Raw genomic sequence first — 23,893 nt, 5'->3', positions numbered from 1 at the left:
ACTTTTCTTCTTTTCTGTTGCTCCAGGCAAATAGAGACCAATTGTTGTGCTTTAGGTGGCCGCTTGTAAGATTTTAAGACCCCAGACACTACGCAGTGAATTAGGAAGTGAAACAGAAGCACTAAAGATGTTACTAGGCCAATTAACTGGGATATCCCATGAAACCATGACCCTAAACCTCCAAACCAAGAAACCAAATCCCATGAGGTGTTTGTTCATAAGCAGCCTCAGTAACTACTTTTTTTTTTGTCATTGTTGTTAATATATCTATCACACAACTTTTGCCAATTCAACTTTTTATAGTTGTACAACTTATTGACAGCAATTACTATAACTGGCTGTGCAACCCTACCCTTAATCAATAAGATATTTCCATCACCACTAACTCCTCCCTTCCCCCTCCCTCTTGCCCCTGGTAAGCGCTAATAAACTTTGTTCTCTATACAGTTGCCTTTTCTTGTCTTTTCATGTAAGTGAGATACTACAATATCTGTCTTTTGTGATTATTTCACTCAGCATGTTTTCAAGCTCCATCCGTATTATAGCATGCATCAAGACTTCATTTCTCTTACTGACTGAGTAGTATTCCATTGTATGTATATACCACATTTTGTTTATCCATTCATCTGTTGATGGGCCTTCCACCTTTCGGCTATTGCGAATAGTGTTGCAATGAACATCCGTGTACAAGTGTCTGTTTAAGTCTCTGCTTTCTGGGAGCAGGATTGCTGGCATATGATAATTCTATTTTTAGTTGTTTGAAGAACTGCCGCGCTGTTTTCCACAACTGCTGTATCATTTTGCATTCCTACCAGCAATGGATAAGTGTTCCAGTTTCCCCACATCTTTGTCAACATTTGTTATTTTCTTTTTTAGCTATCCTAAAAACGAAAAGAAAAACAAACCAAACCCATTGCCCTTGAATCAATTCCAACTCATAGCGACCCTATAGCACCGAATAGAATTGCCCCATAGGGTTTCCAAAGAGTGCCTCCTGGATTTGAACTGCTGACCTTTTGGTTAGCAGCTGAACTCTTAACCACTATGCCACCAGGGTTTCCAAACTAGTTAACCAGCCTAGTGGGAGAAAAATGGTATCTCACTGTGGTTTTGATTTGCCTCTCCCTGGTGGCTGATGACACTGAGCATCTTTTCATGCCTTTGGTGGCCATCTGAATATCCTCTTTGGTGAAATGTCTATTCAGATCCTTTGCCTATTCTATGTTTGGGTTATTTGGTTAACCAAATGGCATAAAGCATTATTATAAGGGTTTTTCCTTCCCACAAAAATATTTTAGCTAATGACACAATGACAATATTTCTTCAGATCGTATAACACGTCAAACCTGATGGAAGACCTGAAGATCTTGTACAGAACGGCAGGTCAGCGAGGCAAAGGGATCACGTTTATTTTCATGGACAATGAGATTAAAGATGAATCATTTCTGGAATATATGAACAATGTTTTATCATCTGGTGAGGTAGGAGCCCATTTCTTTTTCATGGATTTTGTCTTTTCAGTTTCCCTCCACCTTTAGAGCTCTCTGTCCTTCCATTTGATTCCTGAATAAGTGCAATTGGCGATTAGGTGATCAGTATGAAGAATGGCTTTTTCTGTTGGGTTGTTGAAGTAAAAACTCCCAATCAAAATGGTGAGCTAGCATTTAATGCCAATATCTTCAATGAATGCTTCAAGTAAGAAATGATAAATTAACTGGTTCATTTAACCCCTTAAAGGAGGGTGGTGGTGGGTCAGTGGTAGAATTCTGGCCTTCCATGCAGAAGATGCAGGTTCAATTCCCAGCCAGTGCACTTCATCATAGCCACCATCTGTCTGTCAGTGGAAACTTGTGTGTTGCTGTGATATTGAACAGGTTTCAGTGGAGCATCCAGACTAAGAAAGACTAGGAAGAAAGGACTGGTGATCTACTTCTGAAAAATCAGATAATGCAAATCCTATGGATAACAGCAGTTTGATCTGGTTGTGCATGGGGTGCTGTGAGTTAGGAGCTGACTCGGTTGCAGCAAATAACAACAACAACCCTTTAGAAGAGTACATTTTGCAGTTAATAATAGAGTCATTTAGGTATTTGAACACATGGTGTATCTCATCTTGAAGACATAAGGTGAATTTTATAAAGATGAATTTAAGAACACAAATGGAGGAAAGACATTTCTATATGCATTGAGTTATATATTTTGATTTGTTTTCATAGGTACGTACTGAATTTTAATATCTGTGCTTCTTTTTTAAGGTCTCCAATCTATTTGCTCGTGATGAAATTGATGAGATTAATAGTGATCTTGCATCTGTCATGAAAAGAGAATACCCTAGACGCCCCCCTACGAATGAGAACCTGTATGACTACTTCATGAGTCGGGTCCGACAGAACCTTCATATTGTGCTCTGCTTTTCGCCAGTGGGTGAAAAATTTCGAAATCGAGCTCTGAAGTTCCCTGCCCTTATCTCAGGATGCACCGTAGACTGGTTCAGCCGGTGGCCTAAGGATGCCCTAGTTGCTGGTCAGTGTGGTGGAAATTTTTATGACAGTAGTGTTGGCCTAAAATGTGTGTGTTTGTGGTGTCTGCGTGTATGTGCGTGTGTATGCCCTCCGTCCCTTCCTCTCTCCCTCCCTCCACTCCTTCCTTCCTTCATTCCTTCCATTCTGGGCTGTTTGTTTTCATTGTATTGGGTTGAGGATTTTTGCCACAAGATGGTGGTCGCTCTTATTTGGTAGTTCTTTTTTTCCAGAGTGTGGTTATCAGAGAATGAGATATTCAATCTGCACCCCCTTGGGCTAATTTACAGTAATTTTTGTCTTCTCAGTGATGCTTGAAGGCTTTTTTTCTCATTTGGGTCTCCAGACAGGTTCTGCGATGGCATAAGAAGGTGCTGATGTTCTAATCTCTTTGATGACGTTTGTGTTCCTTTTAAGTGTCAACTGCAGAGTAGTTTAAGCAGAACCTCTCTTGGACATTTCCTTCTCATGACTGAAGTGCTGGAAATCAAAGAGGAAAGCTCTATCTAGCAATCCTCAGTGCTTTCTGTCCTTGAGAAAAGATGTGGACCAGAAGTGTTTTGTGACTGGATTTCTTGCTGCTTCTGCCTCTGTCTAATTGTCCTTCCTGTGGAATGTCACTGCCTCTTTTACTCTGTCACAGAAATTAGAACATAAACATAGTATAGGAGGTGTTCTAAATCATTCATTTAGTTTACAGTTTTTTTTTTTTTTGGATTTAGGTGAGAAATTATTAGTGGATATTTTAAAAGAAATAGATCCTTGAGTCTCACTTCTGACCTACTGTATCAAAACCACAGGAGAACCTTGATTCAGGGCAGTGGTTTCCAAACTTTTTGTCTGATTAAGATTATTATTTTTAAGCAGTAAAGCCTGATTTCCATAAAATCTTACAGGTATCCCTAACAGGTAAAACAGTGAAGAGTGGAAGGGAGGAAGGGATCTGGATCCATGCCCTCTAAGTCCCCCAGCACTGCCACCCCCATCCCTGCTTCTCCAGCTCGGTGGTATCCAGTGTGAGAACAGTGGATTAACCTGCCTTCTCTCCTGTATAGAGGGAGAAACTGGGGACAGTGAAGCTCAGGGACTTACTGGAGATGCACGAAGCCAATAGGATCAGGACTGGGCTACAGGCTCCTATACATTTAAAAAAAAAATCAACTCTTTCATCCACTGGGGAAGTCAAATTCTCATCACATCACTGTTGACAATAATGGTTTTCCAATCTGTGGCTTTCAACATAGACTAGTTAAACATGCTTGAAGTACAATGGGTAGTATGGTTTTCTCTTTTATGTCATAGGGTTTAAGAAAAGACAAATAACTTTAAAAGTTAAGTCCTATGAAAATGTAAATACAACTTAAAGTAAATTTAAAATTGCTTGAAGTAGGACGGAAATGCAGAGCACAAAATGACAGTATTTAAGAGTGATATTAAAGTTTATGATGAAATATGGTAATTAGGATGCAAGTACTCTGTAAAACATCGAGTAAAATATTACTACTAACAATAAAAATTACAATTTCAGATGACAAATACCATAGTATACCATAATTCAGATGATTTCATTTAAATTTGGTGCCTATTTCAATCACTTCTTCTGTTACAAGATGAAGCTGTTATTGTCCCTTTGTTAATTTCTACCTTTGAGTGTATCAATTAGGAATATGTTTGAGAAGCAATGACATAAACAAATAAGGTATTTATCTTTTTTTTTTCCACTACCAAGTGGAAAATGCAGAGGCATGCAGCCCAGGACAATGGCATTGGGGACCTTGTTCCTTCTGTCCTACCGTCATCCTTGGCTTGCAGCTTTTATCCTCATAGGCACAAGATGGCTGCTGCAGCTCTTCATGAAATGTTGCCTTTTAATTCAGGCCAAGACTCTTCCCCAGGAACTTTTTTGCCTACATGTGATTGTCCAGAACGGGGTCACTCCTAGTTAGGACAGAGTGTGGGGAATCAAAGAGTTGGACAGATTGCTATGCTGAACAAAATCGGGACCATTTAGTAAGGAAGAGAAGGGATGGCTCCTGGTGTATCTTCCTCACTTTGATAGAGGATACTTCAGTTTTTTGTTTTTTTTTTTTAATTTGAATGAGGTAGAAATTTGAGGACACCAAAATTCAAGGACTGAGCCAAGTGTCCTCTCCTCTGTCCCACACATGTGGTTGTTAGATGCTATTGTATTAATTTTTGACTCATAGTGACCCCATATGACGGAGTAGAACTGCTCCATAGGGTTTTCTTGGATGTAATTTTTATGGGAACAGATCACCAGCCAAGCTTTGAACCATTGCACCTCCAGGGATCCTTACCTCACATCTACCTCATCTTATTCTTCATCAAGTGAAGAATACAAATAATACCCAGATATCACCTACACTAATCTCAGATATCAGCCTGAAGGCGGGACTGTTCAATTATTTGAAAGGTCTTGGGCCTCAAAGCTGGCATTGCTGCCTTGGTGATTGGACATTGAAGATGACGGAAGGGTTTTCCATGGCCTCTTGTCTGAGTCTTTGTGGGCTTGGGTCAACCTACGAGGCAGTGTCCTGGCCCTTTTAATAACCTCTCCTGTGCCAGAGATTGGGAGTCTAGAGAAGATATACTTAGAATCCATCCCATTTTTATTCTTTTTGACTTGTTTGGAGAAACAAAAAGACAACTTGCTACATAAAGAAAAATGGTCACTATTGTTGATAGTCTTTGTTCACATACAAAGGAAAAAAAAGGTAAATATGGAAGTTTCCAGAAATTGGTAAAACTCATAGCATGGTGCGTGACCCCTAGTGAATATTGCAGCCAGTGAAGCTATACCTACAAAAACTTATCCTAGTCAAGAATTGTTCTCATGTTTCCAGTGCCCACATTTAAACTTTCTAGAATTTAAACGTGGGTTATTCTTTATTGAAAACTCTGGTGGCATAGTGGTTAAGAGCTCCAGCGGCTAACCTAAAAGGTCAGCAGTTCAAATACACCAGGTGCTCCTTGGAAACCCTGTGGGGCAGTTCTACTCTGTCGTTTAGGGTTGCTATGAGTTGGAATCGACTCGACGGCAATGGGTTTGGTTTTTTGGTTTTTTATTCTTTATAGTGGCTTCCTTAACTCATATGAGAGAATATGACTTGGGAGTGTCTTAATTTATTGCCTTTCAGCGTATAGTAAACTGTAATCGTAACCAAGCTGATAAACGACCTATATTATTTATATAGCTGTAAATACCGAACCAAAAACCAAACCTGTTGCTGTGGAGTCAATTCTGACTCACAGCGACCCTATAGGACAGAGTAGAACTGCCCCATAGGGTTTCCAAGGCTGTAAATCTTTAAAGAAGCCGACTGCCACATCTGTCTCCCATGGAGCAGCTGGTGGACTCCAATCACCAAGTGCCTAACCACTTTACCGCCAGGGCTCCTTAGATGTAAATACTACCCCCTTCCCTCCAATTCCTGTATTAAGAACTTAATTTAGTGATCAATTACTAATGGTGAAGAGGTAACATCCTTTATGTCTTTGCTATCATCTGTTAGGATTTCTCACTTGATTCCTTCTCTTTCCCTTCCTTTTTATGGGCTATATTTCTACTTGCAGCTTGTATCATTATTCAATTCTTTAATTACTTTCTAAGCAAACCCATAGGCCATTTCTTCTAAGATACATAAAGATGGTGGTGATAATTTTTATCTGCATTATGCATAGACCTTGTAAATTCCTTGGGATTAGACCAAGTGTCATATTTCTTTTTCACTCCACAGCACCCATCACCAGGGTGAATGTGTAATAGACGATATGTATGTGGTGGTTGATTGGCTCTGACTTTTTGGTTTACTTTTATAGTAGGAAATGCTGTTTTAAAATTAGTCCTGTGTTTGGCACTACTGGGGAGGGAAAGGTCTCCAACAGCAGATTTCTACCCAAACATTTCTACCCAAGCATTCGCTGTAAATTAGAATGGGCCACAAATGGCCAAGTGCCAAATTTAAGAACGAGATGGCCTGGGCATAAAAAAATTTAGTGATGAACATTTCCACAGCCAAATGCAGTCAGCACCTGGGGGAATTAAGGGTATGACAGGTTCTGAGTAAAAAAATAAAAGGGATTATTAAATATGACTACCAGGTGGGCACTGACTTCTGAGTTATTTGTACCACTTCTGTCCTTATGTAAACCATAAAACAGGTTGGCTGCTGACCTGAACCTACAGCTGTGTAGAAGAGGCTTCTTTGCAGGGGCACCAGAAAACCAAGAATGATGATAGGCTTAAAGTCTTTTATAGTTTTGTAAATGAAGGGGAAAACAAAATCATTGATGTCATGGGCTTGGGGATAGAAATGCTGACATAGATCCACCTTGCTGGAGCTACAAAAATGGGATGCAGTGCTAAGAAATGTCTAAGTTTGTTCTAAAAACAGCCAGTCAACTTTTAAAATGATAATTCACGGTCATCTTTCACACACTGTCTTCTTAACTCTTCCTAGTGTCTGAACACTTCCTCTCGTCCTATGATATTGACTGCAGTTTGGAAACCAAGAAGGAGGTGGTCCAGTGCATGGGCTCCTTTCAGGATGAAGTGGCCGAGAAGTGTGTGGATTATTTCCAGAGATTCCGACGTTCTACCCACGTGACGCCCAAATCATACCTGTCCTTTATCCAGGGGTATAAGTTCATATATGGAGAAAAGCACGCGGAAGTGCAAACCCTAGCCAACAGGTAAGTGTGAAGTTCAAATATGAAATTATTTTAAAGTGGTGGTTCTCCACCAGGGGCAGTTTTGCCCTCAGGGGACATTTGGCAATGACCAAGAGTGTTCTTTGTTTTTACAATTGGTAGGGGGTGTGCTACTGACATCTAGAGAGTAGAGGTCAGGGATGCTGCTAAACATCCTACAATGCACAGGACAGCCTCCCTCAAAAAAGAATTATCCAGCCCACAATGTCAATAGTGCTGAGACTGAGGAACCCTGCTCTTGAGCCTATCCAGAGGATTGTTTCACCAGTCCTACCATGGACTGCCAACAGAACAAACAAATCTGTCATGGAAGAAGTACAGCCAGGATGCTCCTTAGAAGCAAGGATGGTGAGATTTTGTCTCACTTACTTTGGACATGTTATCAGGAAGGACCAGTCCCTGGAGAAGGACATCATGCTTGTTAAAGTAGAGGGTCTGTGAAAGAAAGGAAGACCCTTAATGAGGTGGATTGACACAGCGACTGCAACAATGGGCTCAAATATAGCAACAACTGTTAGGATAGTGCAGGACTGAGCAGCGTTTTGCTCTGTTGTACATAGAGTTGCTGTGAGTTAGAACTGAATCAATGTCACCTAACAACAAACAACACCTAGGAGCTTCATTGTTACCCAACAGTGTGAAACGTTGCCAAGTTTTTGTGTGGCCTACTACTTTCTATGATGAGGCATTGGTAGTTCAGTGGTAGAATTCTTGCCTTCCAAACAGAGACCTGATTTGATTTCCGGCCAGTGAGTCTGATACGCAGTCAGTCACCACCCATCTGTCATTGGAGGCTTGAGTGTTGCTATGATGCTGAACAAGTTTCAGTGGAGCTTCCAGACTAAGAAGTACTAGGAAGAAAGGCCTGGTGATCTATTTCTGAAAATCAGCCAATGAATACTGGGTGGATCACAACGGTCCAGTCTGCAAGCAAGCATGGAGATAGTAAAGGACCAGGCAGAATTTCATTCCATTGTGTATGAGGTCACCATGAGTTGGGTGCCAACTCGACAACAGTGAACAGCAACAACCAACCACTTTCTGTAATGTTGAGTGATATCGTGACAGAAATAGTAGACCTGGATGGAAGGATGCAGAGATCTTTCCTCCTACTTTTCCTACCCTTTCTGAGTGACTAGGGTAGAAAGGCCTGGCATGCCCACCACATAGTGAATACCCTGCTTCACTGAGGTTTGTCTCCAAGTTCACTGCTCTGCTCTTCTCTTTGTAAACACCCAGATCTTCTGTCTGGATTTGACCAGAGTCAGCCATGGCTGCTATGTTAAAGATCCCAATAGGAGCTTGGACTAAATGGCTTCTGAGGCCTCCAAACTTTAAGATCACATAATTTCAAGTTCAGTCAGATATCTGGTCCCTTCGTGGGGCTGTTCTGATGGTTTTAAGTTTATTTTCTTGATCCCCAGTCTTTCTTCTTTTAGCCTCATTAGCCATGAGTTGGAATCAACGCAATGGCAACTGGTTTGGTTTTTTGGTTTGATCCCTTTAGAAAAACAGAAAATATTTATTTTTCTTTTTCCATAGTAGGGTTTCAAGCATTTGAAGTCTATAGACATTTAACTAAACTTCATTAAGCATGTATCTTGCATAATACAAATTCTAGATCCACTGTTGTTCCTTATGTCGTGCAGACTTACTCTTCCCAAACATGGTCTGTGAAGAACATACAAGCGTCTTTCGTCTAAAATCAAGCCTGATCCTATATCTTTCTTATCAAACTCTCTTGGGTTTGTTATTCTTCAAATATCACCATTACTACTCATACCAGTGTATTTGGAAAACGTGGCCAACTACCACAAATTTTAACATCACTTGCTTGGATTTTTCAATCCCAGAATGAATACTGGATTAGAAAAACTAAAAGAAGCTTCAGAATCTGTTGCAGCCCTGAGCAAAGAGCTAGAAGTGAAAGAAAAGGAACTACAGGTGGCCAATGAAAAAGCCGACGCGGTGGGTGGACATTTACACGTGTGCCATTTATTTGTTTTGAATTCCCAGTTCTTAAATGTTAATGATACATGCATAATTACAAATATAACCATACAAGCATACATTTTTTATTTCCATTAGAATAAATTACTCTGAATTTGTATGAAGAATTGGTTAAGTGGATAGAATCAATAAATCAAGGCAAAAATGTGCTTTTCATCTGGGTTTTTAGTAACTTTTAGGAAGACGGTTTTTGCTTTATATGATTTAGGTCTTAAAAGAAGTGACAATGAAAGCACAGGCTGCTGAAAAGGTCAAGGCTGAGGTCCAGAAGGTGAAGGACAAAGCCCAGGCTATTGTAGATAGCATCTCTAAAGATAAGGCCATCGCTGAAGAAAAACTAGAAGCAGCAAAACCAGCTTTAGAAGAAGCAGAGGCAGCATTGCAAGTAAGTCTGTGTGATATAACGGAGGTCCATTTTAGGGTCCGGGAGGAGGACTAAGGCAAAAAGATTCGTAACAACAAGGAAAATGGCTGTACTGGTTCAGACCAAAGCTCTAGCCACTGAAGTAGTTTCAAGTAATATTTTCTGGTTGGAAACTTCATTAGCTCTTTATAGGTTTTGTATATGCTACTTAGCATCTCATTTTCCTCACGTTTACGAGTCCACAGAATACATAATTGCCTTCACTCTTTTCTCTCCTCCTTTTCACACTGCACTTATATATTGACATATCTTTCCTTATTCTTTCTCCATTTTTCTGTCACTAGTTAAACTATCTTGAAATCCTTGATGTCTTTCAGAGTTTTCAGTCTTCAGTTTCTGAGACTTGTGGGCACCTTACTCCCTTTATGTCTCTTTGGCTTCCCTGAGAGTTCCTGATCAATGTAGAGAAGACAATGATAGTGCAAAGAAACTTAGAAAACTTAAAATTGAACACATGATATCTACTGGTATCATAGAAAGAGAGCATTTGGTATGTAAGTTCTTGTTTAAATGGCTAAAACTTCCCCAAGTTTAAAAGACTTAGTATCTCTTTTGATATTATAATATGTTTTCCAGTAATCAAAATGCCACATGTCCCATAATATTCAGTGCAGAAATTGTCAGAGCAGGGGTAAGGTGATGGGGTGTGTAGGAGTGTTTTTAATGATTCCCCATATTGTTCCTGCCTGCCATCTTATTGCCTCTTTGTGAGCTTTTGAAATATGGTGTTACCAATTTATGCTAAGAAAGTTTCAGACATATCCAAAGTCTAACATGTTGGCCTCAGATTACATAGATCTGTGCATTAAATAAGGCAGCAGCAAAGAATGGTTCTCTTCCTTCCTTGATGTTAATCAAGCTTTAACCATCTGAGCAAAAATACAAAATGTCTCTAGATGTTAAATAACTATTATATTTCCGTGGTGCATAAGAGATTAAATAATGGCCATGTTGCTTTGCCTGCAGAGAAAAGGGGAATTCAATGCTTGGCTGAAACAGGTTGAACTTCAAACATACCCTTCTCACCCCGGTTCCTTTTACCTGGTACCTAACATAGCTAAGCCCAATTCTGTTTGAAAATTCTCTCTTTAAAGCACAATCAAAATAAGCACGGTTAGCCTTCTCATCTTACACAGCTTTAATTTGACCTAACTTTTCCGACTAGCTGCTATTATATTTCTCTCCTTCCTTTTATAGCCACACATCTCAAATAAAGGTCTTTATGCCATTTCCGGTTCTTTACCACAAAATTTCCTTAACGTCCTACTGTTTGGCTTTCATAAATGCTTGTCTATCGGAAACAAAACTTTTTAAGGTATCTAGTTACGTCCTAATTACCATGTTCAGTGGTTTTTTTTTTTTCCCCCTCAATCCTCAGAGAAAAGATCATTAACTTTGAAGAGAAGGTCATTGGTTACCTTCTTTTGACAGGGAGGATGCAAATGCAAAAGAAATGGAAAGTTTTCAAGGACTGGAAGGAATGGATGTACACTATTTGTTCTAGAAATAGAACTCTGTCATGTTCTTGTATTTAATGTTTTTTTCCCCATTAGTTATTCCATAGGGAGTTTAAGAGACTAGTTATTATCAACCAAAACGGGTCTATGTGAGTATGAAATAATTTACTCTATAAGACTATCTGTACTAGAAATGGAACAGAACTTTTCTAAGAGCTTAGTGAAATTCGTATTCTCAAGTTCCATCACTTAAAGGTCAGTTCCCAGCTAAGAAACCTCTAATTATTCAATCTGTCAGCCCTGTGGCTCTCGGCTAGTGTCAGTCCCCCGTGACAAGTCGGAGTTGCTTAACAGAGAGAGAGGCAGGTTCTTGACCTACATAAGTAATGAGTAAGAAAGCACTGCAAATAGTCTAGATATTTTCCCGGGTTTAGAATCCCCGATATCTACTTAAGTGCTGAGTATTCTTTTTCTCTCACATCACACATTTCCTTTCCTGACACAAAGTGGTCTGTACAATTTCAGAGCAGTCCAGCATTTCTCTCTTCTCGCTGCTGGCTCAAATTATAAAAATTGGAACTTTTCAAAATGCATATCTTTTTATTTTTGGGTTAAATGTGTATCTGGAGCCATGGAGGCTGGATGAAGCCCTGAAACTATTGCCCTGAGATAATCTTTAAACCTTAAACCAAAAATATCTCCTGAAGTCTTCTTAAAACCAAACAATAGTTTAGCTGAACTAGTAAAAAATGTCTGCCTTGACCATTGTGCTCTTTTAAGAACTATCTATATGGGATCAAATTGAGAACAGCAACTCGAAAGGTTAGATAGGAGCCTTCCCTAAGGTTAAGTGAGTTTATGTTAGTGGGGATGGGCAACTCAGAAAAGGAGGGTGAGAATGGTTCCACAGCTTGAAGAATATAATCAAAGTTACTGAATTGTACACACAGAAATGGTTGAATTGGTGTATGTTTTATTGTGTATGTTCTCAACAACAACAGTAGCAACAAAATTAAAAAAAAAAAAAGCTTGCTGGCCTCTGCTGAAAGATTAGCACTTAGACGATAAAAGTTTGCTTGTCTGCTTGTCTGCACGGAGTGATGAGCTCCTGTCATCCCCACAGACCATCAAGCCATCCGACATTGCGACCGTCCGCACGCTGGGCCGCCCCCCGCACCTCATCATGAGGATCATGGACTGCGTGCTGCTGCTGTTTCAGAGGAAAGTCAATGCGGTGAAAACAGACCCGGAGAAAAGCTGTACAGTTCCTTCCTGGCAGGAATCTTTAAAACTGATGACGGCAGGGAACTTTCTGCAGAACTTACAGGTGGGTAGTTCAATAATGCAGGGCTAGGAGGAGACTTAGCTTCATTGGAGCATCCGAGTCCTTGAATAGAACACGTTTCTGCAGAGAAGTTAACTCTACGTGCATAGTATGAACATGTGTTTAAGGATTTTTTTTCAAAGTAGCATTTTTCTCTTCCAAATATAAGGCATTATAAGCATTACTGCTTTTCCTGATAGATTTTAGGAATATTAAAACATCGTCAGTGACGTAATTCAATAAAAGTTAAAAGAAAATCATCAATTTCAGGAAACTATGTGCATGCACACACATACACACACACACACCCACACACCATAGGGTTTCCAAGGAGTCCCGGTAGATTCGAACTGCTGACCTTTTTGGTTAGCAGCCAAGCTCTTAACCACTGTGCCACCAGGGCTCCCATATATATATTATATATATGCACACGTATATATATACACACACACATATAATATATATGCATGCAAATATGTACATATGTTTAAACTTTCCAAGTCCCAGAAATAATTTTTTGTGTATTAATTTATACCTTTTTAATTTCATATTTGAGGTATAATTTGTGTATAATAAAATGCACAAATTTTAAGAGTTCAGCTTGATGAAGATTTACATATGCATGTACCTTTTAATGAACACTCAAATCAAGATATTCTATATTTCCAGACCCCAGAAATCTTTCTTGTACACCAACCCAGTCAATAATCCCCCTAAAGATAGCCACTATTTTGACCTCTATCCTTGGATGGCACAAATCGTTTGCGCTCGACTTCTAACCTAAAAGTAGGAGGTTTGAACTCACTCAGCCATGCTGTGAAAGGAAGTCCTGGCAATCTGCTTTTATAAAGATTACAGCTAAGAAAACCCTATGGAGCAGTTCTACGTTGTAACACATGGGGTTGCCATGAGTTGGAATCGACTCAATGGCAATAGTTTTTTCTTTTTTTTAATCCTGGTAGTTTTACCTAATAAATAAATAAAGTAAATAAATAAAATCATATAGTCATGTGCTGCTTAATGTCCATAATACGTTCTGTGAAATAAGATGTTATGTGATTTGGACGTTGTGCAGACACCATATTATGGATGAAGTTCTTTCAGGCATTCACTTCCAGAATAAGGAACTTTGGTCAATATTAAAAAATTTGGGGGGCAAATAACCTCCCTTTACGATCAGTTTATCTAAGGTTTCAAAAAATTCTTCTGCTACCTTTGCATCAGCATGTGCAGACTCATCACTCACTTTGACATTATGCAGTGAAAAACGTTGTTTGAAGCACTTGAACCACCCAGACCTAGCGTTAAAGTCAGTACCGTAGTCTGGTCCTGCTTTTTCTTCAAGCGTCTGGAACAAGTGTCATGCCTTAGCAGGGATCTTCAACATGCTGAGAGGTATTCACTTTTGTGTTTGATCCTCGGTTCACGTCATTAGCAATTTCTCCATATCTGATATAGGTCCTTCTCTCATTTCTGTTAGCCTTGTAGCTTTCAGTGGAGCCAATCCTTTAATAGCCTGGAGAGTTTTTTCTTTGTTTTCGAGGATCATTGTGATTATGGAGTACAACATGTTTAAATCTGCTATGTCCCATTCTCCAATCAGGATTTCTGAACTCTGTTACAAAACAACCTTTTGGGAGCACGGATGTACATGAGTTTGGACATTGCCCAAAGGGACGTTATGCAGTGCATGACCGTAGTATGAACTCTTTTGTTTTGGCCTCTTTCATTCAACATGTGTGTGAGATTCATTGTTTTTTGTTGCATGGGACAGTATTTCTTTTTTTTTATCATTGATGTGTAGTATTCCAGTATATGAACTTACAATGGTGTACAGTAATATTTAACAATTGATTCTCCAGAGGAAAATAGAGAGAGAGAGGGAAAAAAAGCTCTAATTTGTAGTGATTGCCAAGTTCTGTGTCATAAATACTCCCACCTTGGCCAGTTTCAACCTAGCAATGTGACATGACTGAATGCGGAGTTGGGAAGATACACGCCATGTAGTATATCTACCCTATAGATTATAATACATGTAAATGACCTCAAAAACATAGTAACATAAGTAGAAAGTGTTGAGTTTGAATACATATTATTTTTGTTTGTATTATCACTTATTTAATTGAAAGTTTATATAATTTATCTTTAATAATGACTGAGTATAACAACCTGATTGCAAAATTACTGAAAATTTAACAGTTTTGTCTCATGAGCCCATATGAACCAGCACCAGGGTGAAACATTGTAAAACGCTTCAGTTTGTTTGCCAACCACTAAAGCAGAATGAATTATCCTGTTTTCTTCTAGAAGTTTTATTGTTTTTTCTTTCACATTGAAATCTGTAATCTGTCCGGAATTAAATTGTATGTATGTTGTGAAGTAGGGATCAAGATTTATTTTTTTCCCCATGTAGATATTCCATTGACTCGCATCATGTACACTCTCTCTTCGCTTATCTACATGGTTAGGTTCCAAAGACCAGGTTGTTATGCAAAGTGGGTGTTATGCAAAAATGGAGGATGACCACAGTGGATCACAAAATGGAGAATGACCACATCTTTACTTAACTGCCAGATCACATCATAACATCTGCCAAACCACTGAGAATCATGGCCCAGCCAAGTGGACACATAACCTTAACCATTTGCTACTGCCAGATGTACATTGTTAATGTACAAAATAGTTTCATAGTAGATTTTTTGCTATTGTCATAAATGCGAAGTGTTGGATAACAAGGTAGTCGATTGTTTGTGGCTGATAAGTTAAAGTATATTTTTGGTATATTATCTTATATCCAGTTACCTTGTTAAAGTCACTTATTAATTCTAATAGTTAATTTGGAGATTCTGTTGGCTTCTTTATTTGCAGTTATGTTGTCAGCCAATAATAGTAATTTTATGTTTTCCTTTTCAATTCTTATGCTAATTTTCGTTACGTTATTGTACTGTGTAGGAGCTCTAAAACAATGTTGAACTGAAGTGGTGATATATAAATCCTTTTATCTTTCTCAATTTCAGGGATAAAACTTTAAATATTTTTGCTTTAGTTTTTTTTTTGTTTTGTAATTATCCATTAGCAGGATTAAGAAAGTTTCCTGATATTCCTAATTTGCTAAAAAGTTTTAAAAATGAATATAAATTAGGTGAATAACATTGATTTTTAATGTTAAGTCAACTGTGCTTTCCTATAATAAATCAACTTGGTATTGACATATTATACTTTTAATCATAGGAGATTTGGTTTGCTACTGTTTTGTTCAGGATTTTTGCATCTATGGTCATGAGAGAGAGAATTCCCTATAATTTTTAATTTGTGCGATTTCCTTGTTGGGTTTTGGTATCAAGGTTACACTGATCTGCCAAGACAAATTGGGGAGTATTTTTTCTTTGGAAAATTTTGTGTAATATTGGTGATATTTCTTTACTTAAATAATTGACAGAATGTACCAGAGAGGCTATCTTGGTTTAGAGCTTTTTTTTTGGTAGGAATTTTTTTTTTTTAAATAACTAATTCAATTTCTTTAATCAATATAGAAGATGCAAATTTTTATTTCCTCTTGTATCAGTTTTGGTACATTTTATTTCTCAAGAAATGAATCTACTTCATCTAAACTGTTAAATTTTATTTATTTGCATGAGGTTATTGATAATACCCTCTTATTTTGATACATAAAAAACTTTTCATTGTGCCCTTTATATTTCTTATATTGTTTCCCCTGTGCTTCCTTCTCCTGAGGATCACATCTCATGAGTCCTTGTTTCCTTGGTAGAATTTTTAAGATTTTATCTAGTTTTTCTAGTTGTACTTGGCAGGAAGATTTCTCTGATACTACAGAATCTGCCACAAATTGAATCGAAACTCTTTCTTTGAATTGTTTTAAGTGGAGGAGAAACACAACTAGATATACATTATTGGTAGATCCTTCTGTTAGTTGTAGAAAATGAATTGGAAGAGAGGCAAGGCTGAAGGCTAGGAAGCTATTTTGCAAACTATTGCAACATTACAGATGAAATCTGATGAGTCTTTGAATTTTCAAGTGGGGCCGGAAAAGAGAATGGAGCTGGAAAGTCTTTGGAAGGAAACATCTCTAGGACTTGCTTGGTAACATGTTGAGACATAAGGATGAGGGGGAAATGAAGGCTGACTCTCAAGTATCTAACTTTGGTACTGGATGCAAACAGTTGTGACAGAGTATAAAGGAGGAAGATTGGTGGTAGTTAATATACAGAATGTAAGACATTTTGTATTTCAGTTGCCCACGGGACATCCAGGTAGAGACTGAATGTAGACACCTAAGGGTTGGAGGTGATGCATCTGAAAATATTGCTGTGGTATTTATCAGCATGTGCACAGAAGTTGAAGCCACAAGAGTAGATGAAATTACACAATGAGAGTGAGGAGAGTAGTGGGTTGAACTCTGAAGGATACTAACATTTAAGAGGTGAGAGGATAAAGCGGAGGACACGTGGAAGAATCAGATTATCAGAGATACAAGAAGAGAGAACCAAGAAAATGCAGTGAAAAAGCCAACGGAGTAGAGAGTTTTCAAAAGGAAGAGGAAATCAAAAGTCAGTCAGTTTCCCTGAGCTTCTGTTAAGGGTGATGGAAAAATTTGGGAATGGTTACTTGTGATGACTGAACAACGTGATGAACATAATTAACGTCACTTGAACTGTACATATGAAGATTGTAGAAATGGCAAGTGTTTTGTTGCTTATATATGTACCACACACACACACACGATAAGACAAGGGATGTTGAAAGTGGGCAAGCCAGACTGTTGTGGGTTGAGATGTAGTGTGAAGTGTGAAGGTGTAACTAATTAGAAATATTCAACCCGCATCCATTTCTCAAACTATAAATTTAGTACTATCTTTCATTTAGGTTTCAGTCCAGTATTGCTTAAGTAACTGCTATGGCTAAAGTATTTTCTGAGGCACCCTATAATAGATATTACAGTAAGTAGCTCATGAAACTACTAGGGCATATAGACTTGACCCAGATGATTATGAGACACTATGATGTCGTTACGAGTTGGCATCAACTTGTCAGCACACAACAACAACGATATAAGTGCCACAGTGGAGGTCTAATATGCTAGTTGAGGGGAGAGGAGATTTTGATTAACTCTGTGTATGGTGTGGTGTGGCAATGGTAGTGGAGGGGGAAACTCAAAAGGTTTTCCTACAAAAATGTGAAGATGGAAATGGGCTTTGAATGGAATTCTGGCAGATGACACCAGAAGCCTGTCTTATTTAGCTGGTGGCAAAACTGCTCTTGGAAGCTCCTTTGCTCTTTGTCTTTATGTCACCACCACCTTTCAGTTGCTCCCACACGTGGTTTTGGGTTTTTCTTCTGACCTCTCTGTGGTTCAATTCTCATAAAAGAAGTGAGTTAGAAAGAGGTCTGAATGAGAGTGTGTTCTACCCTATGTTCTATGTGTTCCGTAAAGGTTTGTTTTACTGAATTATTTAGGCGTTAAATTCATTTCTACTTTGAAAGCATTTCATCATCCTCTTTTAAATGATCAAACACCACTTTTAAAAGCTCCAGTTTCATTGTTTGACCTGTCTTTCCTTTAGATGCAGAAAGACATTCTTAATCCATTTCTGTTACTACTTTTAAATTTTATACCCTCAGAAGATAATAATTCTTTCATATTCTTGATAGTTCTATGATTAAAAATTAATTCACAACCCTTAAGGCCTAATGTCCAAGTTATTATCTTCACACTTCAGGGGAATTTAATAGCGCCTCTGTCCGAATTTAGCATTTCATTGTCCCTAAATGCTAAATATGTATGTTCTTAAGCTGAATATACTTGTATGTATGAGTTTGTTTTTCATTGCTGATTTTATGAGTTTTGTAATTCATCTATTTAGAATTAATGAGATGCAATTTTTATTGCTTTGGAAAATTTCTTCAGAGTTGGCATCTCTTGTCTATGGAAGGTAAAGTGTACTGTAACAGACTTCTTTGCTATCGCTTCATACTGTGTTATCACCCCAGGACTTTTGCATAATATCCTGAAATACTGGCAAAGTATGATGTCATTCATCCCACTTTGGCTGTTCCATAGTTCCAAACTGCATGGTAAATATGAATATAATGACTTCATGGAAAGAACTATTTTGACTTTATTTTACTGCTTTCTTTCATAGCAATTCCCAAAAGACACAATCAATGAAGAAGTGATAGAATTTTTGAATCCTTACTTTGAAATGACAGACTACAACATTGAAACAGCTAAACGTGTATGTGGGAATGTGGCCGGTCTTTGTTCCTGGACCAAAGCCATGGCTTCCTTCTTTTCTATCAACAAAGAGGTGTTGCCACTGAAGGTAAGTCTCCTAGGTAGAATTGCGTGAAACACTCCTACAAAGGGCTTCTAGGTCAACTGGTCTTGTCTTCCTCTTCAGCACAGGAGTGCTCAGCGTCTGTGTTATTGTGCTCAAGTCCACAGGGAGAGCAAGGCACAGAAACGCCAAGCACAGCATGTTTCTTTCTTCTCTGTAATCCCTCTCCAACCAGAATCGTATGCGCCTTTAAGCATGGATTCTCTATAAGTTTACTAAATCCACTGTGGGCTGCTGGATATATTTCCTCCACAATGTCAATTTGAAATAAAAACTACAGAAAACTATAGCACAGGATATTCCTATAACGTTCAAGATCTCCTGCCAGGGAAAGGTATAAGAGAGACAGCGTCAAGAAATAAGACATTGTTGGTGGAAAATGCCTAAAACTGGTCTTATTTGCAGGGCACAAGAGAGTACCCCTCCCCTTCTTCCTTGTTGCTCAGTAAAAAAAAACTGAATGTCACCTATCTGTTCTTTAATGTGACTTCAAAACTATGCCATATGTTTCCCCTTGGGTAATTTCATTTTAAGCTTCATTGGTATACGATCTTCCACCATTAAAAGACACTCAGGTTTCAGCAAATGAAGAGGCAAGTACTTTTTTTGGAAAAATGGAATAATGAAGCCTCAAAAACACATCTTATAGACTAGCTGATTATTTTGCTTATGCACAAGCCTGATATGTCTGAAACACCAACTAAAATCCACTTACACTTTTAAACTACCCCAGAAAATGTAACCATCATGACAAAAAATCATCAGGAATGGAAGGAATAGGAATAGAGATGCAAATATCATTTTATTTTTAATTATTACCACACTAGCACCATTTTTCCAGTAGTTGAGGCCCTTGGGGTTCTAGGTCAACTTAAAAGAACAAAGACCTATTAAGCTCAGAGAATTTTAGAGCCAGTAATTGATGTCATACTATCTGACATCATGAATATTGGAAACATTGAAGACTCCAGCATAGCTCAAAAATGGACATTCTGATATTCACTGAATAATAACCACCATACCAAATGAAAAGTATACCGGGTATCCTTTGCTAACTTTTCCAGTAAGTTTTCATAGTGTCTTTCAGGTAATTACAGTTGAATTCATGATGTGTCATTTTTGTTTTATTGTAGTTATCTACATAAAATGAGCTCAAATCAGTAGTAAAAATGGGCGTTCTGACCAGGGCTTACATAAGAACCGTGAAATCTCCTCCCCTATGTTCAATACAAGGATCCCTGGTGGCACTGTGATTAAGTGCTTGGTGCTTGGCTGCTAATTGAAGGGTCAGTGATTTGAACCCTGTGGCCACTCCGTGGGAGAAAGATGTGGCGATCTGCTTCTGTAAAGATTTACAGCCTTGGAAACTCTCTGGGGACACTGTACTCTGTCCTATAGTGTAGTGTCACTGTGAGTTGGAATTGACTCAACAGCAATGGGTTTGTTTGTTTGTTTTGGTTTTATGTTCAATAAACCCAAACCCTGTTGCCCTTGAGTCAATTGCTACTCATAGTGACCCCATAGGACAGAGTAGAACTGCCCAATAGGGTTTCCAGGGAGCGGCTGGTGGATTGAAACTGCAGACGTTTTTGGTTAGCAGCCAAGCTCTTAACCATTGTGCCACCAGGGCTCCTTATGTTCAATACCTTCCACATTTGAGCCTCTACCCAGTCCCAGGACAATCTGGATCCGATAGTAAAGAAGTGAAGGGAACACCATCGGGGGGGGGGGGCATTTTACTTGCACCTGGAGCCTGTGCTCCTTTCTCTGATAAATCTGTCCTGAGAGTTGTTGGATGCCATCAAGTTGGTTCTACAGAGTAGAACGGCGCCGTAGGGTTTCCTAGGCTGTAATCTTTATGGGAGCAGATCACCAGATCTCCTTGCTATATTCTCATGAGCACCCAGCATCTGGGAGCAATCAGCTTGTCAGTTTCCTCCTAATGTCAGAAAAATATATACAGGTTCATAGATCCTACATACTCACTCACACAGGGAGAAGTGGGAGCACTAAAAGACAAAGGATGTGCAGGTTAGCATTGGGCAACTCTGCTTAGTGTGTGAAGAAATACAGAGTGAGCCTCTAACTTCATTTATTCCAGGAAGGGCTTCACTTGCAGAGTCCTGCTTCCAAAGTGAGCAGAGGTCAAGGATACTCCCTTAACTCCGATTGGAACCACCTCAACACTAATTTACAACAGAATCATCTTACATTCCATATAGATGGGCCAAGTGATTTCTAATGGTGAATAAATTTAACTAATGGTGAATAAATTTAAACAAATACAACAATAACAATTTAGGTTCTACTAATATTCATGATGATGGGATTTCGTCTTGAAAACTTTAATGAAAACCAATACTTATCAGTCCATATAAACAGAATATTTAAAATAATAGAGCCTGATATGTTGAACATGATAATAACATCTGTATTAGTTTCCTAGGGCTGCCATAGCAAATTACCACAAACTGGGTGGCTTAAAACAATAGGAATTTATTTTCTCATAGTTTTGGAAAGTAGAGGTCCAAAATCCAGGCTGTAAGGATTGGCAGAATCATAACCTCTCTGAAGTTTCTAGAAAATAATCCTTCCTTGCTTCTTCCTAGCTTCTGGTGGTGGCAGGCACTCCTGGGTGTTACTTGGCTTGTAGATGGATCACTCCAATCTCTGCCCCTGTCTCCACATGGCTTTCTTCTCTATGTTTTTGTACCTCTGTGTGACCTCTCCTTCTCTCGTAAGGACACCAGTCATATTGGATTTAGGACCCACCCTCCTGCAGTATGGCCTCATCTTAACTAATTACATCTGTGAAAACGCTTTTATCAAGTAAGCTCACATTCTGAGGTATCAGGTAGACACGAATTTTGGGGGGACACTATTCAACCCAGTATAACCCCTAACTATTTATTGAACTCTCATTATAGGCCAGGTGTCAGGCTTGGGTTTTTTATATATGTTGTCTTATTTAACTGTCACACATATAAAAAACCTAGGGAGTTGTTTTTCATTTCTTTAATGGGGAAACTGAGGCGTACAGAGTCTAAGTAAACTGCACAAGTCCTACAACTCCTAGATTGAGTAATTGAATTTCAAGAATTCTATAGCTTGCTCTCTAAATTCAGAGGGGATATCTTGAAGGTTGTACTTTGGCTCTCCTGGACTTCTTTTAGTTTTCTACAGCTTCAAATTGAATTTGCATATGAGCAATTGATGGTCTGTTCTCCAGTCAGCCTCTGGCCTTGTTCTGATGGATGATAATGAGCTTCTCCACATGAGTTGTGGGATGACATCAAGGGTATCATACACGAAGAAAGCAAAATGTTATTAAGACAAGAAAGGAAGAAAAGATCAAAATGGATGTTAGAAGAGACTCAAACTTGCTCCTGAAAGCAAAATAGCTAAAGTGAAAGGAAGAAATGATGAAGTAAAAGAGGTGAACAGAAGATTTCAAAGGACAGCTCAAGAAGGCAAAGCAAAATATTATAATGAAATGTGCAAAGACCTCGAGTTAGAAAACCAAAAGGGAAGAACACATTCAGTATTTCTCAAGCTGAAAGAACTGAAGAAAAAATTCAAGCCTTGAGTTGTAATATTGAAGGATTCTATGGGTGAAATATTGAACGATACAGAAAGCATCCAAAGAAGATGGAAGGAATACGCTGAGTCAATGTACCAAAAAGAATTGGTCGGTGTTCAACCATTTCAGGAGGAGGCATATGATCAAGAACCGATGGTACTGAAAAAAGAAGTCCAAGCTGCACTGAAGGCATTGGCAAACAAGGCTCCAGGAATTGATGGAATACCAACTGAGATATTTCAGCAAATGGATGCAACACTGGAAGTGCTCACTTGTCTGTGCCAACAAATTTGGAAGATGGCTACATGAACAACTGACTGGAAGAGATCCATATTTGTGCCCATTCCAAAGAAAGGTTATTCAACAGAATGTGGAAATTATCTAACAATATTAATATCACACGAAAGTAAAATTTTGCTGAAGATCATTCAAAAACGGTTGCAGCAGTACATCGACAGGGAACTGCCAGAAATTCAAGCCAAATTCAGAAGAGGATGTGGAATGAAGGATATCATTGCTGATGTCAGATGGATCATGGCTGAAAGCAGAGAATACCTGAAAGATGTTTACCTGTGTTTTATTGACTATGCAAAGACATTTGACTGTGTGAATCATAACAAGTTATGGATAACATTGTGAAGAATGAGAATCCCAGAACACTTAATTGTACTCATTTGGAACCTATACATAGACCAAGAAGCAGTCATTTAAACAGAACAAGGGGATACTGCAGGGTTTAAAATCAGGAAAAATGTGCACCAGGGTTGTATTATTTCATCATACTTATTCACTCTGTATACTGAGCAAGTAATCTGAGAAGGTGGACTATATGAAGAAGAACACAGCATCAGGATAGGAGGAAGACTCATTAACAACCTGCGATATGCAGATGACACAACCTTGCTTGCTGAAAGTGAAGAGGACTTGAAACACTTACTGATGAAGATCAAAGACCACAGCTTTCCATATGGATTACACTTCAAGATAAAAAAACAAAAATCCTCACAGCTGGATCAATAAGCAACATCATGATAAACAGAGAAAATACTGAAGTCGTTAAGGATTTCATTTTACTTGGATCCACAATCAACACCCATGGAAACAGCAGTCAGGAAATCAAAGGACGTATTGCACTGGGCAAATCTACTGCACAATATCTCTTTAAAGTGTTAAAAAGCAAAGATATCACTTTGAGGACTAAGATGTGCCTGATCCAAGCCATGATATTTTCAATCACCTCATATGCATGAGAAAGCTGGACAATCAATAAGAAATACCAAAGAAGACTTGATAGCTTTGAATTATAGTTTTGGGGAAGAGTATTGAATATACCATGGACTGCCAGAAGAAGGAACAAATCTGTCTTGGAAGAAGTACAGCCGGAATGCTCCTTAAAAGGGAGGATGGTGAGATTTTGTCTCACATATTTTGGATATGTTATCAGGAGGGATCAGTCCCTGGAGAAGGACATCATGCTTGGTAAAGTAGAGGG

The 23,893-nt window shown here is 38.7% G+C and overlaps 1 protein-coding gene across 1 annotated transcript in view; it reads left to right on the top strand.

The window, feature by feature from the left end:
- The window catches only part of DNAH5 (dynein axonemal heavy chain 5), a 251,935-nt gene that overhangs the window by 161,102 nt on the left and 66,940 nt on the right, over positions 1-23,893 (top strand). Inside the window, exons 54-60 of the mRNA XM_012557737.1 lie at positions 1,328-1,481; positions 2,256-2,523; positions 7,001-7,232; positions 9,104-9,218; positions 9,469-9,645; positions 12,265-12,468; positions 18,627-18,806. Of these exons, the coding sequence (XP_012413191.1) occupies positions 1,328-1,481; positions 2,256-2,523; positions 7,001-7,232; positions 9,104-9,218; positions 9,469-9,645; positions 12,265-12,468; positions 18,627-18,806 (1,330 nt within the window). The remainder of the gene's footprint in view (positions 1-1,327; positions 1,482-2,255; positions 2,524-7,000; positions 7,233-9,103; positions 9,219-9,468; positions 9,646-12,264; positions 12,469-18,626; positions 18,807-23,893) is intronic.

Source organism: Trichechus manatus, unplaced genomic scaffold (genome assembly GCF_000243295.1).
Source record: "Trichechus manatus latirostris isolate Lorelei unplaced genomic scaffold, TriManLat1.0 scaffold00116, whole genome shotgun sequence".
Classification (NCBI taxonomy): Eukaryota; Metazoa; Chordata; class Mammalia; order Sirenia; family Trichechidae; genus Trichechus; species Trichechus manatus.
This window is presented reverse-complemented; position numbering and strand designations above follow the sequence as displayed.